This window comes from Pteropus medius, unplaced genomic scaffold (genome assembly GCF_902729225.1).
Source record: "Pteropus medius unplaced genomic scaffold, Ma_sr-lr_union100, whole genome shotgun sequence".
Taxonomy (NCBI): Eukaryota; Metazoa; Chordata; class Mammalia; order Chiroptera; family Pteropodidae; genus Pteropus; species Pteropus medius.
The window spans coordinates 22491898-22509475 of record NW_024349802.1 but is presented as its reverse complement, the minus strand read 5'-3'; the positions used below and the strand labels follow the sequence as shown (position 1 = coordinate 22509475).

Genomic DNA, 17578 nt, shown 5'->3' with positions numbered 1-17578 from the left:
AGAGAAAGAGCAATGCTAGTGTCTGTGAGGACACTATATATAGATTTATGTATAAATCTATATATTTATATAACATTATATAGTATAACATATATACATATATAAGACATCTATAACACGTATGGCATACATACATGAGACATATAATATAGAAATACACATGTATATTAGTAGCTACGTGTATGTGATAAAACCATAGGCTCTTTATACTAAAATAATTTCAAACTTTAAATGGGTAAATCGTATGTGAATTACATCTCAACAAAGATATTATAAAAACAAAATATAGGCTCTAGAGTCTAATTATCTGGGTTTGAGTCTCACTTCTGTCATTTAACTCACTACATTACCTCGGGGAACTTAACTCCTCTCTTTGTCAGTTTACTCATATGTAAAATGAGCATAATAATAAATAATAAACAATCACAGAGAGCTATTGTAAGAATTTAGATAACACATGTAAAGAGATTGAACAGCACCTCATATAGAGTGTTTAATAAATATTAACCATTATAATTATGACCTGTCTCTTTTCATGTCTGAGCACTCAAGCTCCTTGACCTCCACCCTCTGGCTGTGTTGAACTTCTAAAACGTTTTAAGAAAGGTCATGCCTCCCCAGGATCTGATAAATGCTGCTCCATACTCAGCCCCTCCAACTCTCTTTCCTTGACTACTTCCTATTTATTCTTCCAAGACTCAACTTAATCATCATTTCCTTGGGGAAGACTTCCCTTACTTGCAAAATTAGGTTAAAATCTCTAATTTCGTGTTTCCATGACATCCTGTACTTCCCCCATAATAAGACATGTTTTTTTTTTTTCATGTAAATGTTTAAAACATCTGTTTTTGCTAGGCTGTGGATTCTGGAAAGTCAAGGGCCCCAGGTCAGCACAACAGTTGGCCAGAGTAAACGCTCAATTAATATTTGTTGAATGTATCGAGTTTCTTTTTAAGTGAGAGTTGCCTACACCATGGCTTAAATAATGCCAAGAACCTTCCTGCTGACGTCACTTCCTTTCTTTTTGACCTGTGAAAGTTCTTGCATCATAAATAATTTCTAAGTGTGCAACTACACTTGATTTTTCTCTGGCTTACAGCATCAACATCCTATCAACTATTCCAATGAACGTTTCAGCCCCATCCTGCCCTGGACACTGCCAATAGGGAGAAGTTCCTGGGAGGCCTTAGCAGAACCCTGAGGCAGCTCCTTAACTCAGGCTTTTGGGGAAGTAAGTTAACTCTGTGCTGATAATGACAATCTCTTCCCAAAAGATAAGTCCAAATGTGCTTATTTGATGGAAAAAACCAAAAACCGAAAACAAACAAAAAAAAACCAATAGCCACTCCTCCCACTTCCTGTGTCACAAAGAACCCTGCTCCTGGTTCTGCTGGGCCTGCTGTCTAGGAGGCTGCTGCCCACTTCCTTCCATCTGCTAAGTCAACTTTTCCCCCATCCCTTACACTTCCCTCAATTTTTCTGCCAGGAAGTTTCTCTGGGGCCGCTTCTGTAGCCTGGGTCTCCTGTCCCCATCTCCAGCACTTATTGTCAGATCCTCTTAGCACACACTTCAGCCAAATACCATCTTATATTTTCTGTTCAACTTTTAAAGAAGCAGTTTCACTGATATTTAATCTTTCACTGGGCAGATGTTTAACATCTCTTCTAGACTATTACCTATTTGAAATGGAGGAACTTTTATGCTGTGTCCTTACATCTGGGCACTGAACTTCGATCTGTGATTGTTGCACAAATGGCACTCAACGGCAATTTGTAGAAAGGACAATAGTATAGGCATCGGTACCTTGAGCCCTCCTTATGTGCTTAGCTCTGTGCCAAGGACTGGACATGCATTATGCAGGCACTCTTATTACTGTCCTTTGCAGATCGGCAGCCTGAGGCTTTCTGTAATTTACTAGCTTGCCTAAGGTTGTACTGCTAGAGCCAAGAGTGGAATTCAGGTAGCCTGTCTCCAATAGCCTGTGCCTATTTAACCATTCTGCTCTCTTATGCAACTACTGTCCCAGAGGAGAGACACTTAGGCTTCTGCTTCTGTCCTATGCCCTGGGGGGTTCTGGATATTTTCTCCTCTCTCTCTCCTTATTTCCTTTGTTTAGATTCGCCAGCACCAACTTATCTACTATTTCTAGGGAAGATAGGGTACAAAAGAGTTAGGATTAGAAGGGTGTAGAAAGCGTAGAGCGAGGGGAGAGGGAAGCATAAAGAGCCGAAAAAGTATTTTTAGTGCCCTTTTCTCCCACTCATATAAGCAGAATTAAATTCTAGTTCCTCCAATAAAGAAGAATAAAATTAATTTCCTTCCCTAGTCCGCACACTGCGAGTCTCTTATTCACATTGTCATCTCATTAAACTCCTAGCGTCACTGCGGATTACTGACATTGTCCTTAGCCTCTGCTGGGTAGAGAGGGAAAAAAAATCAACTCAGGTGACTTTTTGGTTTCATAAAAATATTTTGCAAAAGTGAATTAGCGAGAAAGGAGACAATATAGCTAGACGGCATGGAAAGCCTCTTGACATGGAAGATGGCCTGGCAGAAGTTTATCCCCGTGTTTGAAAATACTCTGTTCTTGGAATTAACTAGTGAGAAGAAAACTTTGATGATAAAAACAAACCGACAGATGCCTGAAAGCGCATTAGCTGTAGCTTGATAGAGAAATTAAAGTCCTGTCTGTTCCACAAACAAAAAAAACAGAAACAACTCTTCCTCAGTAAGTGTTGGAATTGGTTCTTTGCAAAGCGGCCAAATCGTGAACCTCATCAACTCTTTAATCAAACTAGAAAGCTGCAAAATGTCCTCAAATGCCTTTTCTCCTCCTCCCACTCTCCACATGCAACCGAGGGAGACGATGGCTGAGCAATGGGAAGTCTGCTAAGGTAAAGCTGCACGGACAGCTGGGGACATTTACATGGAATGATGACTCCATCACACGGATATTGAATCGCATCTCCCTCTTGCTGAAAGGAAAGTGTGAGTGTGTGTGGTTGCGGGTGGCGGGGGGGGAGGCAGCGCGGCAAATGCCTTTTCCTCCTGCACCAGGAATCAACCCCAAAGCTTCGGGAAGAAAGCTGAACCGGTGCAGCTTATGATGCCAGTGCACATGGGTGAAGGACTACACGAAACTAGGCAGCAGAATTGCCTTGGCTTCTGGACTGGCTCTTTTATTTTCTGGAGAGTTATGAGAGTTGTACTACCAGTGGCACTTCAGATAAAACCCCATTATTATTTCTCTTCTGTGGAATTGTGCTTTTTCTCATTAAGCATCTCTGGTTTATTAAGGTTGGGGTTGTTCATCTGAGACTCTTTTATATTTGGCTTTCTCGCTACATTATTTATGGGAAATGTATCTTTATGATCTAATGCATTATTCCTGTAAATAATAAACCGACTTTGGAATGAAGTGCCAGGGAAGAACTCTACAACCAGCAATTCTTTTTAAACAGTCGAATCCCCTGCAGATTTCCTCTGCTAGAGGTAACAGAGAGCAGGAAGGCCTGGCAAGTTCCAGCCTCCTCCGATTTGTTACCCAAATGTTTCTATTAGATTGGTAGGCTCTCAACTCCCAAAGATCAATGTCTGAATTATTCAGTTTTTGCCACCATGTAAGAAGGACTGTGTTCCACTTTTTACTATCCCCCCTGCAGCCTCTCTCATTCTTCCTTCCTCTCACTGATGAGCTACGTCAGAAAGGAAGAGAAAGAAGAGAAAAAGGTGAGTGCAGCGAAAAAGGGAAGGGGGAGAGGTTATTTAGACCCTAAACGCACTCCCTCAGTGATGTCACAGTGGCCGATATCACGTGGCTGCTAAGTGTGGCAGAACCCGGTTTGTCATGTTCTAAAGCCTTTAAGTTTCTTCTCATGGTGGAAGGTAGAGTGGATGAGGAAAAGCAGAATGGGATAAAGCCCTCAACTTGAGGATGCTCTGGGAGGGCAGTTGTGGTAAAGCAGCCCCGAGCCTCCCTCAGAGGAAGAAATGGGCTGAGGGCTGTCTGGTAATCTCCCCTGCATGAGCTCCTCTAACTTCTTGCCACAGGACCACTTCTAGGCCATCTCCTCTCTGGAGTCCCTCTATGTAGGCTGTGGGGATGACTCTCTAACCCCTCTGCTTGGCTGGGCAACTATTGTTGGCATTTCCCACTGAACACTCAGCCTCTCTCTTACAGAAGTCCGTGGGCAGTAACACCCAGCGCATCTAAAGCTGACATACGTCTTCACCTTCGATCCCAAAGCTGCTGTTGCTCCTATAAACGTGTTATTGCCGTCGCAATTGTCTAACAAGCAACCCAACACCGGCAGCACCCCACTTCCTTCTCACTTGGCCCTCCACATCCACTTAGTTGACAAGCTCCCTTAGTTCTGCTTCAAGACAATCTTTCCCACCTGTTCTCTTTTCTCTTTCTTTCCTAGCTGAGGTCCTGATGAGTCCTCAACAGAAGTATCACCGTGTTCTCTAAGTCAGGTGCGAGTTCTCCCTCCCTTCTTTTTCCTATACTATCAGATGGGTTATAAAACACTCCAGTGTTCAGAATCTTTCCATCCTTTCACACAACGAATATTACTGAGCACTTAGTACACACCGGGCACCATTCCAGATTCTGAAAAACAAAAGGTACTGCTGTCGCGAGGCTTACATTCTAACGAGGTGGAGAGGATGAATATATGTATCTATGCACGATTCTGCCCACGGGCCACTTTTAGCCGGTCCTGGGATAGGTACGGAGGGTGGGGGCATGCTGTTTGTTTTTATTCTATTTTTATTTTGGCGGGAATTTTTATGAGTTTGAGTTGAACTGACAACATATGCCAGGGAGCAAGAGATCCCATGCTCCAGAGCATGGTACTTTTATAAGGTGGTTAGGAAGACCTCTTCGATGAAGTGATGTTTGTGCCATCAAGGAAGAGATCTTTTACATATAGACTGGAAAAGAGGATTCCAAGCAGGGGGAAGAATAAGTAAAATACTGGGAGGTGAAAACATGCTTGGTGATGAGGGAAGGGGGCAGCATATCTGGAGCTGAGCAAGCAAGAGGGAGCGGACTTATAAAGCAGCGGTTAGGATTTTCTGTGATCATACCCTTGATTAGCATAATGCAAATTTGCTATTTAATTTTGCCCACCATCCATTTCCTGCCCTGCTAACAACACTCCAGTTTTCCTTCAGATGACCCCTCCTTTATTTCACTGTCAGCCATTTCCAAGGTTAGCTCTGAATGTGTGTGTTACATGTCGTTGAGTCGGCTCTGACTCCCGACGACCCTATGAGTGAGTGATGTCCAAAGTGTCCTGTCCTCAACAGCCCTGCTTGGCTCCTGTAGACTCACGCCCGTGGCTTCTTTTATGGAGTCAGTCCACCTCCTATTTGATCTTCCTTTACCACCGCCTTCTATTTTCCCCAACATTACTGTCTTTTCCAGAGGACCCTGCTTTCTCATGATGGGCCCAAAGTAGGAGAGCTTCAGTTTTGTCATTTTTGCCTGCAGTGATGTTTCAGGCTCCGGCATGTGGCTGTGACCCCGGCCTTGCTAACCAGCATACCACATTATCCTGGTCACAATAGTTCATTCAGGAATGGGCATAGGGCCCAAGTCAGTGCAGTCAGAGTAAAACCCAGGACTTCGTTGGATTTACATTAGGAAGCAAAGCACTCTTTCCGTTCACCAGGAGAACTGAAGACAAAATACGAGATTAGAAAACAGAGCTGAGAGACAGCATGAGAGAGAAAGAGACTGAGTCTCGCTCACATCGTTGAACAACTGAATCTAGCTTGAAGCTACCTCCCTATCTGTGGCTTTGGGCTGGATTTATATTATTTAAACCAACCGAGTCCAGACTGATAAAGATGTGCTGTTCCATTCACCAAGGAAGCACTCTCCCTAGAAATTTTCCCCTTCATCCATACTCAGACCTAGTTCACATGCTCCCTTCATTTAAGGAGCTTTCTAACCTCTCTCTTGGACACCAGCTCACCACAGCTGGATTCTTTAATTTTAGAGTCACTTTGTTTCATTCCAACAGCTTGTTTTTTTTTTTTTTTGGCTATTACACATCTGTATGTGAGTCTTATCTCCCTTATTAGACAGACAGCTCCCTGAGAGAGAACGGGAACAATGACTTTCATCTGTGAATAACCATGATGCTAATAGTGAAGATTTGAAGATATCGTATATATACATATATATATGTATATATACATATATATGAATGATACAGACCCATATTTATTGAATGAACACTATTAAGAACACCCCGCTCCTTTCATAATAATTGTTAATTGCCAGGTTGCAATAGATTGTTTCATCAAAAATGAATTCAAAAGGCTAAATGTATCATCTGATGTCTTTCTAAAAACAAACGCGCATAAGACCACATTTAAATTTCTATAAATCTTATGCTAATTTAAATGGCTTTAGACTTAATTAAAAATGTTTTTCAATGGATAATAATGTAACTCGAATAATTAGTATCGAGTGGAATCTAGAGGACATATTTAAAAAAACTAATCTAGAGTATAAATAGACCTAATTAACAATTAGAATGAGACCTTATAATCATGCTCTGTTTATAAATACTATAATGTCCAATTCATTGTTCAATGATATCAGTCATTAATGAAAATCTAAAGTATGTTTTCCCTGATGTCTCTAAGAAGCTGCCTCTTGGACGCGCTGGCTTTTATGTTGCCTATTTCCTTGCTGCTTTTTGAAGGCTGTTCTTGTACAATATTTAATAACTTTGTTCTATAATCCAAGCTAAACTATATCACATCTCATTGTGCACACTAATTTTACACCTTTTTGGTAAATAAATGGATGGGCCTGACTACAAACCTAAATTTTCTGGGTCAGACTTAAATAGATACCTTTATAATATGAAAAATCCAAAATTGGTAAAGACATCCCTGCCCATATGAAGAAAGACAGGGTCTGGCACTCGGATGAAAGCAAGGCCTGGAAGATGAGGGCAATGGTGGCCCACGTGGAGAATCAGGGCAGTGGGTTCTGCAGAGGTGGGGGGCTCGGTAAGGAGACGTAAGTTCAGCTGTAGGTGATAAAGTGCCAGTGAAGGAAAGACAGCCACGCAGAAAAGGCCAGGCCATCGGGAATTTGGAACTAGAATTAAGAAGACGGCTCAAGGCAAATACAGATTTGGGGCAGGGGGTCACCTGAAAAGAGCAAATGTTGAAACTGGGATTTCCTGTAGAAAACCCCAGTTTCAACATTGTGTGAAAAGAGAAAAACAAGGACCGAAACTTGAAGGAGTTAACATGTGATGCCAAGTGCAAATCCGCGTCATTTCGTAGGGGAAAGAAGAGTTAGTGAAGGAAGCAGAGAAATAGTCAGATGTGGGAAAATCGTGGAAACAGCGGAGTATCTAGGAGGCAAAAAGGAGAGGAACAGCTCGGCAAACTCTTGCCCAGTTCTTTCTCATCGTGCTGCTAACGTGCTATGGAGTTTGGGGAAGTTGCTGATTGCTGTGAGAGGGGTCACTGAGTGTAGTGGGTAAGAGTGCCTGGATTCAGATCCTGCCTGAATCCCACAGTTTCTCTCTGAAGCTCTGGGCAGATTGCACATTACTCTGTGCCTCAGTTTACTCCTCTGTAAATCAAAGTGATAAGCCAGTGCCCTCTTTATATGGTTTTAGCGAGGATCAAATGTATTTTCATAAGTGGTTAGTTTGGCATCTTGCACAGAGACGATTCCAAACTAACCTACGTTAGCTATTTTCATATTATAGGTTTTCTGGAACAAAGTTATAAAAGCTGAGCCTGAAGGCTACCAGCAAAGTTGTGATTATCCTACATCAGAGGTTCATCAAGTTTAGCATGCATCAGAATCACCTGGAAGTCTTGTGCAAACACAGTGCGCTGGGCCGGACCCCCGAATTTCTCATTCATTAGGTCTGGGGTGGGGCTTGAGAGTCTGCATGACTAACAAGAAAACTAAAACTGTTGCTCCTACCCAAGAACCACATTTTGAGAACTATTGTCTTAGAGGGAGGAGAGACAGACCCTACAATTTCGGGAAGTCAACCCAGGCCTTTAACCCTTAGTCCAGCTTGAGAATACATTAGTAAGACCAGCCTACATGCACCCAGGTGAAATGCACAGTGTGGTGCTTGTAAAGGTATTTTCTAATTCTGGCCCTAGTTATGTCCGATCTTATCTGATATATGAATACTCCTACAAGTCCTAAGCCAATTTCTCTGAGTGTCTTCCTTTGCGAACGATCACACAAGGCTGTGTAAAATTTCAGGACTTGATGAATTTCCTGAAGTCCAAGTGGACCAAAAGAAACCACCAATGCAACAACAGCTGGCATGTACTGAGTGCTTACTGTGTACCACGCACTGTGCCATTCACTCTACATACAACGCACCAAACGGTTCTGCCAACTGCTACTGCTGCTCTGAGAAACAGGCATTATTACACTACATCACAGAGCCTAGAAAGGTGATGTCACACATCCAAGGGCACCAGTTGACAAATAACAGAAACGAATACCTGTGCTCTCAGCCATTCAACTGCTTGGCTCTTGACTGCTCTCTTTGCCTCAGGAAAGTTGCATATACGGGAGATCAGCAACTAGAGTCTGCCTACATCGATTCTCCTACCTCTTTCTAAGATAAAAGTTTCCAGATAATGAACCGTTCTTTAGGAGGCATGGCTAGTAGTCTTTTTGCCACACTATTCAAAGACCATATTATTCAAAGTGTGTGCTCAGGGCAGTCACTGTCCTAAAAGCTGAAAAGGTGCGTGTGGTTATCCTGAGAAAAATTTAAATGATTACTCTCAGCCCAGGAGTTAAACTACTACATCCAAGAGGTATTTCATAATTGGGGTTATTCCTTCTGATATTCTACTGCTCATTCTCACTCAACTATCCACTAAAATAATGGATTTATTTGTATATGTTTCTTATTATAATCATTCCTTCTTACTTCCATTCTTTATTTTGTTCCTCTCTGTTTTATACATGTGGAAACTAAAGTGTAGAGAGATAAACAGACTTGGACAGGGTCACTCAGATCCTAAATCATTGATCAAGTCCTCAAACCCAGGTATGTTAGACTCCACCATGAAATATGCATCCTGATTCAAAACTCCTGAGAGCTTGTGCAGTCTGACAACTCAAAAAGACGAACTTCTTATTAATCTGAAAATGAAATTGCCTAAATTTCCACACCATATGGCTGAATCCCAGCTGACAGGAAGCTCACGTCTGCAACTCACAAGGCTCATTTCACTGAGTAGGCTGATGCGAGATTTGTGGGGTGGTCATTTCCTAATCTTCTCAGCACTAGCAGCAGCCGTGGTCTTTATTATGATGCTTTCTTTCTCCATTTTTACACAGAGAACAAATGCTCTTAATGATGGAGAGACACATTTTATCCTAAATCGTTCTCTAAGTGACACATCACAAGCATAAGCAACAACAACAGAAATATCCACCTGTCTTGAAGTGACTAAGAACTACAGTAACTCTTCAGCCCTTAGTCTACATAGCGGTGGGTGGGGAGGTTCTTAATTGATACCACCACAGCGTTTGTACACTAAGATTCAACTGAAGTGTTTGGACATCTAAAATTACCCTGTATCTTGGCAAAGTCAGATTTTAAAGCAGTGAGTTTATTCACGAAGCACTAAGAAACTAATGGGAAGTGCCAAGCACCATTTGTACAAACACCATTTGTATAAAAGGATCTTGGCATGAGATACCACCATTTTTCCCCCTGGGCAATTATTTTAGAGCTGGTAGAGCAAAGAACTCTTAAACAAGAGAATAGCCTGAAGAGTGTGTGAGTGTGAGTGTGTGAGTGAGTGTGTGTGTGTGTGTGTGTTTATAAAACCCTCAAACCTAGAGCTAACATGGAAGGTGCCATTTCTACAAATAATAGGTAAAAAACATTAATTGTAAGAGTTGGAAAAGGGTCTCAGAACAATATATATTCACACATAATTAAGTACATTGAGGCTGGAGTCCACGGGCAAGGATTTAAACATTGGTTCTACCACTTACTAGAGCTTGATCTTGGGCAAGCTTCTTTACTTTTACAAGCCTTAGTTTACTCCACTGAAAATGGGACAAATTTGAGGAGGCAGCAAAGTATAATGCTTTAAAGTAAAGCAGTCTGCAGTCAAAATACTTAGCTGGGAATTCGGGCTCTCACCTTTTGCTCAGGTCTGTCATCTGTAAAATGGGGATGATAACAATGGTGCCCACCTTACAAGGTATTGCGGATGTGTAAATGTAATAATGACTATAAAGCATGGTGCCTAGATCATGGCAAGTGGTCAGTAGACTTTATTTTTTTAAAGACTATCTTAAAGGGTTTTAAAAATAAGCCCTAAGAGGTTGCCAAGGGACATAGAGGGGGAAAGGAAAGGATGGAATTGCAGCTGTAACTCCAGTCTCTGATCTTTGTCTCTCCAAAGTCCCACTCGCAACTCAGAGCAGTTCTGGTCTTTAATGTATTTTATTTATTGGGATTCATTATAAAATTTTTATTTTTAAAAGTGTATTTTTTTCTGAATTCAGAAAATTTGTTTGAAAACTTCTGCTCTAGACAGTTCCTGCGTTATAGATAGGAAAAAGCAAGGCCCTGATAGACAAAGGGTGTTTATTGTTCTAGCTCATGTCACAGGGGGGCATCTGGCCAGGGGTTAGATGCCCCTGGCTCTCCCCCTCTGCATCCTGACTTCTCACTTACACGGAGCAGCCTTGAGACGGTCACTTTCATTGTCTAACTCTGCTAAGCCTGATGCCAGTAGAGGTGATGCCAAAGTTTTGAGACTGAAAGAGGGGAGTATAATGGTGCCAGTAACAGTGATAGGAACTGAAAGTCAGGGACAAATACAGGAGAGAGAGTAGAGGGATGATGGAGAGAAGAGAGAGATAGGGAGGGAGAGAGAGAAGTTGATTGCCTAGGGGCGGAGGTGAGGACCAGGAAGAGGACAGCAATAAAGAAGAAAGAAGGTGCCTAGTGAAACTAATAATACAGAGAATGAACAGTAATTCCCAGCTAGCACTTACTGAACGCTTACCATTTACTAGTCAGCTTACTAACCACTTCACATAGATTATTTCGTTCAATCCTTCCAAGAATTTTGGAGGGTAGATATTTCTATTACCCCAATTTATAGATTAAAAAAAAAACACAGGCACAGAGAAGTTAGATAATTTGCTTAAGGGCACATAGGTTATAAAGGATAAAGATGGGATAAAATCATAATAAATTGCTTTCTTAGCTTTTAATCACTATATTAAATCACTATATTAAATCACTATATTTCAGTGACTCTTAGGGAGCATTAGGAGGAAAAGTAGTATTAGTATTATTAACAGTAGAAACAGCTTGGGTATTAACAGCAGCAGCAGCTACCATTGATGGAGTACTATTCTGTACTAGGCATTGTGATGAGTACATAAATATGATCTCATTTAATCCTAGGGACAACTTGAGATGGTAGATGTTCATAGTCCAATTGAGCAGAAAACTGTCTCAGTGATGTTGGTAACTTGTCTAAAGTCACAAGCTAACAGTTGACAAAGCAGGGAATAAGAGCCAGGTCAGCTCCAGCACCAGCACTCTTAAGCCGCCATGCTGGACCGTTTCAGTATGCAGCCATTGAACATTTATTTGTTGTGTTCTAAGATTCGATGATTCCAACAGTGAGACCTCAGACATTCCAGCAAATGTTTTTATGAACCAATTCTTGGGCCCTGCCGCGAGAGCTTCTAATTCAGTAAGTCGTGGCTGGATCTATGAATGTAAACTTAAAGTAGTTCCCGAGGTAATTCTTTTTTTTTTTTCCTCTTAAAACTAAATTTATTCAATAACCTAGTAAAGGTTTTGATTGTAAGTATCCAACAGAACAGAAAAGGACAAAACAGATTTGTAGGTTTCTGACATATTAATACAGAGTATGTCTTGCAGGCAAGGAGAAGTTAAAGGGGAAAAGAAAATTGTGGTTGAGGTCTAGTAATAAATGTATACAGAAATAGAGATGATCCTATTATAGTGTAATCTACCACCGACGCTATAGCCAAATGTACCAAAAATAAATAAATAAATGAAGGAACCATTTCAAAATAACTTAGGAGGAAGATAATAATGGCCGAGACTCATGTGACAGACCCCAAAGGCTGAGGGAGAGCCGACCCCACTCGCTGTGTGGTCTGTGCATATATATATGGTGGTTTGCAGTTTTTTCCAAAAGAAAGAAATATAAAAATTTAAGTTTAGATTAAGAACTATAAAACTATAAGATGCCCAAAAGTGTAGCTCATTCCTTACTGTTATTTGTACTATCCAATTTTTTAAATCCAGTTAAAAAAATAAGCACTGAGTCATGTGATTATGTAAGGTAGGCAAATAATCCTCCTTCATTATGAAAAACCAGAACTGGCAATATAGTTTTCCTGAACTTTTGGAAAAGAGGCAGTGAGAGTATTTTGATTTGGGTTCAAGTAAGAGGCGTTCAATGAAGCATTTAGAATCGAAAGGTTCCACGTTCAGGACTTACTATCTAACATCTCAATATTCACAAAGCCTGACTAAAAGAAGCCAAACCAAAGCCAACCTACTCAGCATTACCTCTTTTCTTTTAGTAGAATTTTAACATAGAGTGTGGGGGGAGGGAGGGAACCAAAAAAACCCAACAAACCCTAATAGGTTAAAACAAGTCAAACAACTATTCTACACAGATAAAACCTTCCAAAAGGTCAACCAGAGTAATCCTGAGCTAAAAGTGAATTGTGCAGATTTTCAGTGAAGTCACCAGTCACGTGATACAAACAGAGGTGATTCTTAATTTACAATCAGGTTCGGTAACCACTGTCGCATGTATACGGGTCTTGGCTGCTTCCCGCAGGACTGCCAGTTATGAGGATGATGTGAATTCTATTACACTTCTGGGCATGAACACAATCCCACCCAAAGCTTGCTGTTGGCAGATGTGCCACAAAGACTTCATGACTTGAGAAAGTTTTGCCAAGAACCAGGCTCCAGGGAAAGGGTTCAACTGCCTTGTTTTAAAAGAATCTTGTAATTGGCCTAAATCACTCTTCTAGACACCATTTCATGTTTCCTACCAAATGTACAGACCGATTAAATGATTAAAGTTTCCTTACCTAAAACTCGTAATCTCTCAGCTCCTACTACCACTTCATTGTTATCTGCAGAAAAGAGCAATTTTCCAGACACTGTCTTTACTTCAAACTTTTGGCCATAAGCTTCTACGGCTTTTGGACCTAGGGGAGAGAGAGAGAGAGTGAATACATTAGTCTTGTTGCATTTAATTATGAAGAGCTTTTCATAGAGCGCATACATCTGACAAGATTGTACTGGACTTTAATGTATGTGGATTGGTTTTCAGAAGCCAACTGTGAAAATCAGTCTCATGACTTGAGCCATGTCTTGTCAATTACTTTTAATCATATGCTCTCAGGCTATGATTTTAAAGCCCATCATGTCCTTCTTCCAAACTAATGCTTGAATAAGATTTCCCTCAGTTAACCACCAAATCACTGTCGAATACTTAGAGTGGGTTGAATGTATCAAGGCATGGAAGGCTCACCACCTCTTGAAGCAACCAGCATATCTTTGGCCTTTAAATTCAGCTGAAATCTGTCTCACTCTGTACCTTTGACCCACTGGTTGCATTTGACGTCAGACAAAAGTCTATTTCCACAGTAAATAGATCATCTCTCGGCAGAAAATACTATAATATCTTGCAATTACTTGCTTAGGAAGTTATTGAATCTTTTATGCTAGAATTTCATTCTGTAAAAAATGAATTTTAGAGGATTTATCATATGACAACAGATAGTATTCTTGAAGGTGGACCTATAATGGCATAAAGAAGAAAAGGCTCCTGATCCCATAGCACCTTATCTTCTGATAGAGATGGACAGATATAAGTTTAAACACTTATTAATAAATAAATAAGTAAAAAACTACAGAGAGTTTTGGGTACTATGGAAAAAAATAAAACATGTTAATGTGTTAGAATTCCTAAAAAAGGAAGGAGACACCTCAGTCTATCTGGGCTGGAGCTACCTAAGGACATGAAGTGCATCGGAACAACCTGGGAGCATTGCCATCCTCACGGAACCTGGCTCAGATCAAAAGGGATTTATCTTTTGGTCTGGAGAGTTATATAGAAAAAAATTTTGAGGTAGGAGTCCAGAAATCTTCTATTAACCAAAACTTCCCAGGAGATTCTAACATAGGACTTTTGTTTTCCTCTAGTTATTTTTCAAGACAGTGTTACTTATGAATAAAAGGTAGTGATGAAAAGGTCCAAAAATGCCTTCCAGGCATAAGGCACCAGGGACACTCCTATAGTTGAACAACTTGGGGTGAGCACTCAGTGCCGTGAGGGAGAACACACGCCATGGGGAATCGCATGAGACACCTTCGTGACAAAGAAGGACTTATTGTAGTATTTGGCCTTCTCTTAGGTTATTTTTGGCAGGGTTTAAGGAATCAAAGCTTTGCTGTGGATTAGATGCTATCAGGAAGTGGGAGTAATTTTATAAATGGTATCTTAATAAATCTTTTCTAAAAGTAGGGAAGACCAGAGCAATGCTAAATTGTAATGAATAGAAAAACAACAGTCATGTTAGCTAGGATAGAGGGACATTTGGTCATTTTTGTGGTTTGGATAAGTGTTTTCATTTTTGTCTGTGTTCTGACATGATCAGAACTGTCTTTGTTTTTGTCTTTATCCTTCATGGCTGCCAAGTGGCCTTGTCTGGTGTTGATGTTCTGTGAAATTATTTATGGTTAAATAGGAGAACACCGATGACTGGCTGATAATGCCTGGCTAGAACCTGATGTCTGGTTCCTTTTTTGTCAAGGCTATCAGTCTAAGAATCGGAAGACAAGAATTATGTTCCAACGCTCTCATTTTCTGGTAATCATTTTAGGCAAATCATTTGATCTTTCTGAACCTCATTTTCTGCATCCATAAAATTGTACTATCACCATTTATTCTATCTACCCTGCAGAAAGGTTAAAATGATCAAATTATACTGTGTTTATAAAAAGAACTTTGTAGGACGGTAAGTGCTGTGAAATGTAGGGGATTGCTCTCGTGATCATCATCGTCATTGTGATCATGACCATCACCATTTTTCTAATGCAGTGGTCACAACACATTGAAAAGAATTAATAATGAATGCCTTAGTACACTTATCATGTCGATTTGGCTGACCCGATCTCTTGCCAGACGTCCATACTAGCCCTCTGACAAAAATAAGGACATTGAAAAGGCTCCTTGATGACTGAAATAGCAGACAGCACAGACTTTCCAAATGGCACGGGACCTGGACATTATCTTTTCTGACTGCCTTCATGCTGTAGGGGAGAAGAGCAAGTGGCAGCAAGGTCAAGGGCTCTCTCGTAGTCACCAAGTGAGCTTATAGCAGATCTGGGTCTGGAACTGAGCTCTCATAATTGGTCCATGGAAAAGGGATGTTTATTTGTCTAGGAAGGAGAAGGGGGCTGAGCCAACGCCCGAGGAGCAGCCAGAAAAGGAGCTTTTGGAGGATGAGGGCAAGCAGAAAGCTGGAGACAAGGACCAGAGAGTGAGCCCTAAAGAACAGTGATGTGCGTGGGGGCTTCAGATTGGATGTCCTGGAAGGGCTGAGATATGGTCGCTTTCTTGGTGACACCAAAAACTTCAGGAAAGTCTGTCATGTTGTCAATATTTTGGTTTGTAACCCGTTTTCTTAGGGGGAAGACTGAAGATCAGGAGCTAAAGAAGTGCTAGTGAATTAATAAATGGTCATAGGTGAGCACAGTTTGCCTACTCTGGATCCAGTCAGATGGCAAAGTAGTGGCAAGATGAGGACACAAACACTTGGGTTTGCCTCTGTGGACTTAGGCAATAACGTGAGACATGGCCCCTGAGGAGGCGAGAACACCTACCTGCCTATGTCTAAACTGTATTTACTATGAACTTGAGAATGGTACATGAGACATACGGGAGCGCGTGTTGAAGAGACGGCAGTAATTGGAGAACACAAAACGCAATTAATTGCTTCTCAGAGCTTCTCAGAATACAAAATGGAATTTACTGAGGGCCAGAACCAGTTGGGTGTATAGAGCTCAGTAACTGGTAGTTTTAGCTAAAATCCCACAGAGCGACTGTTGGTACAGAAGGCTTGTGCTTTTGTTGATTTTACCTGGGACTGCCAAACCTCCTTGGACACTGTAAAATCTCAAAACAAACAAACAAACAAATTCTAGAAAGAAATACAAGTAGAATTGGAGACGGCTTGGAGGTTCCTTGGCAGAGCCATTGTTCCTCTCTAGGATGAAAAAAAAGAAAATCACTGTTCATAACTCTAAGCTGGTCTTCAGTTATTGCCACTTCTGTGCATGGTAGCCTGTGTGTGAAGTGGCTTCTTCATTAGTCTCCCAAACAAGGGGGACACCTGGAATCTATCAGGAAGCAGCAGGGGCCAGTTATGCCACTGTCACCAGCTGGGGAGCTGAAAGGCCCGGGGCCGTCCAGCCTGGTTTCCTTCACCGACTCCCTTGATGCTGGGCCCTTCGCCCACTCTGGTGAGATGCTGTGGAAGACCCCCACCCCCGTTTCACTTCTTGCAGGTCAGGGGTTTCCTGTTCCGACCCACTACTGAGGATACACCAAAACGGCAGCAGCATGAGTCACGCGCACATTTGTGGTCTAGCCTGGGGACTCAACTATCACTTAAAACAGGGGTCCTGACCCCCCAGGCCTCCGAAGGGTACTGGTCTGTGGCCTGTTAGGAACCGGGTCACCCAGTAGGAGGTGAGTGGCAAGAGAGCGAGAGAGGCATCATCTGTATCCGCAGCCGCTCCCCAGCGCTAGCATCACCGCCTCAGCTCCAGCTCAGATCATCAGGCATTAGACTCTCATAGGAGCACCGGTTCCTGGTGCCAAAAAGGTTGGGGACCGCTGGTTTAAAACACTGTTTCATGTGACAAGATTACCCAAATTGCTAACATTGGAATTTCTTCTGGGCTTCTGAGACATTCTGTAGTTAAGCAGGAGAATTCCTGAACCCTCTGTCTGGATTGCCTCAGTAAACCTGGCCTCCTGGACGACAGGAGTCATTTGCTCTGGGATAAGTACAGCACCAGGTATAACGGGCCATGGAAGAAATTCTCCGGGCACTGCTCTGTGCTGTCCATGGTGTGCATAAGTGTAAGCGGAGAACCCCGAGGGGAAACTACAGGGGTAGGGGATGCTCATAGGAGCGCTGCGGATTTTATTTTGAACATATCCATCCTCTCTAGAAACCTTGAAAGGCTCCTGCCAGCTGGTGTTCGAATGGCTTTTGGTTCGCCTCGTTCTAATATTAGCTGTGTCATGCCTTGCTTTAAGAGTTAGGGATGGGAGTGTTAGCTCTCAAGAGGGCCTGACTTGGGCGGGGGAGACAGAAAAACAGAAGACAGCGAAGGAGGGAGGGAAGAGAAAGGAGAGACTGGAAGACGGGAAGGAGAGAGAGAGTGGGGAGAGACGAGGAGGAAGAAGGAAGGGCCAGAGAGAAAGAGCAGCGGGAAGGGG

The 17578-nt window shown here is 41.9% G+C and overlaps 1 protein-coding gene across 12 annotated transcripts in view; it reads right to left on the bottom strand.

Moving 5' to 3' along the window:
• SGCD (sarcoglycan delta) overlaps positions 1–17578 on the bottom strand; it is a 1323040-nt gene that overhangs the window by 109545 nt on the left and 1195917 nt on the right. For all 12 annotated transcript variants that reach the window (XM_039836682.1, XM_039836683.1, XM_039836688.1 and 9 more), the window contains one exon: positions 13149–13268. In XM_039836682.1, coding sequence (XP_039692616.1) covers positions 13149–13268 — 120 coding nt within the window. The remainder of the gene's footprint in view (positions 1–13148; positions 13269–17578) is intronic.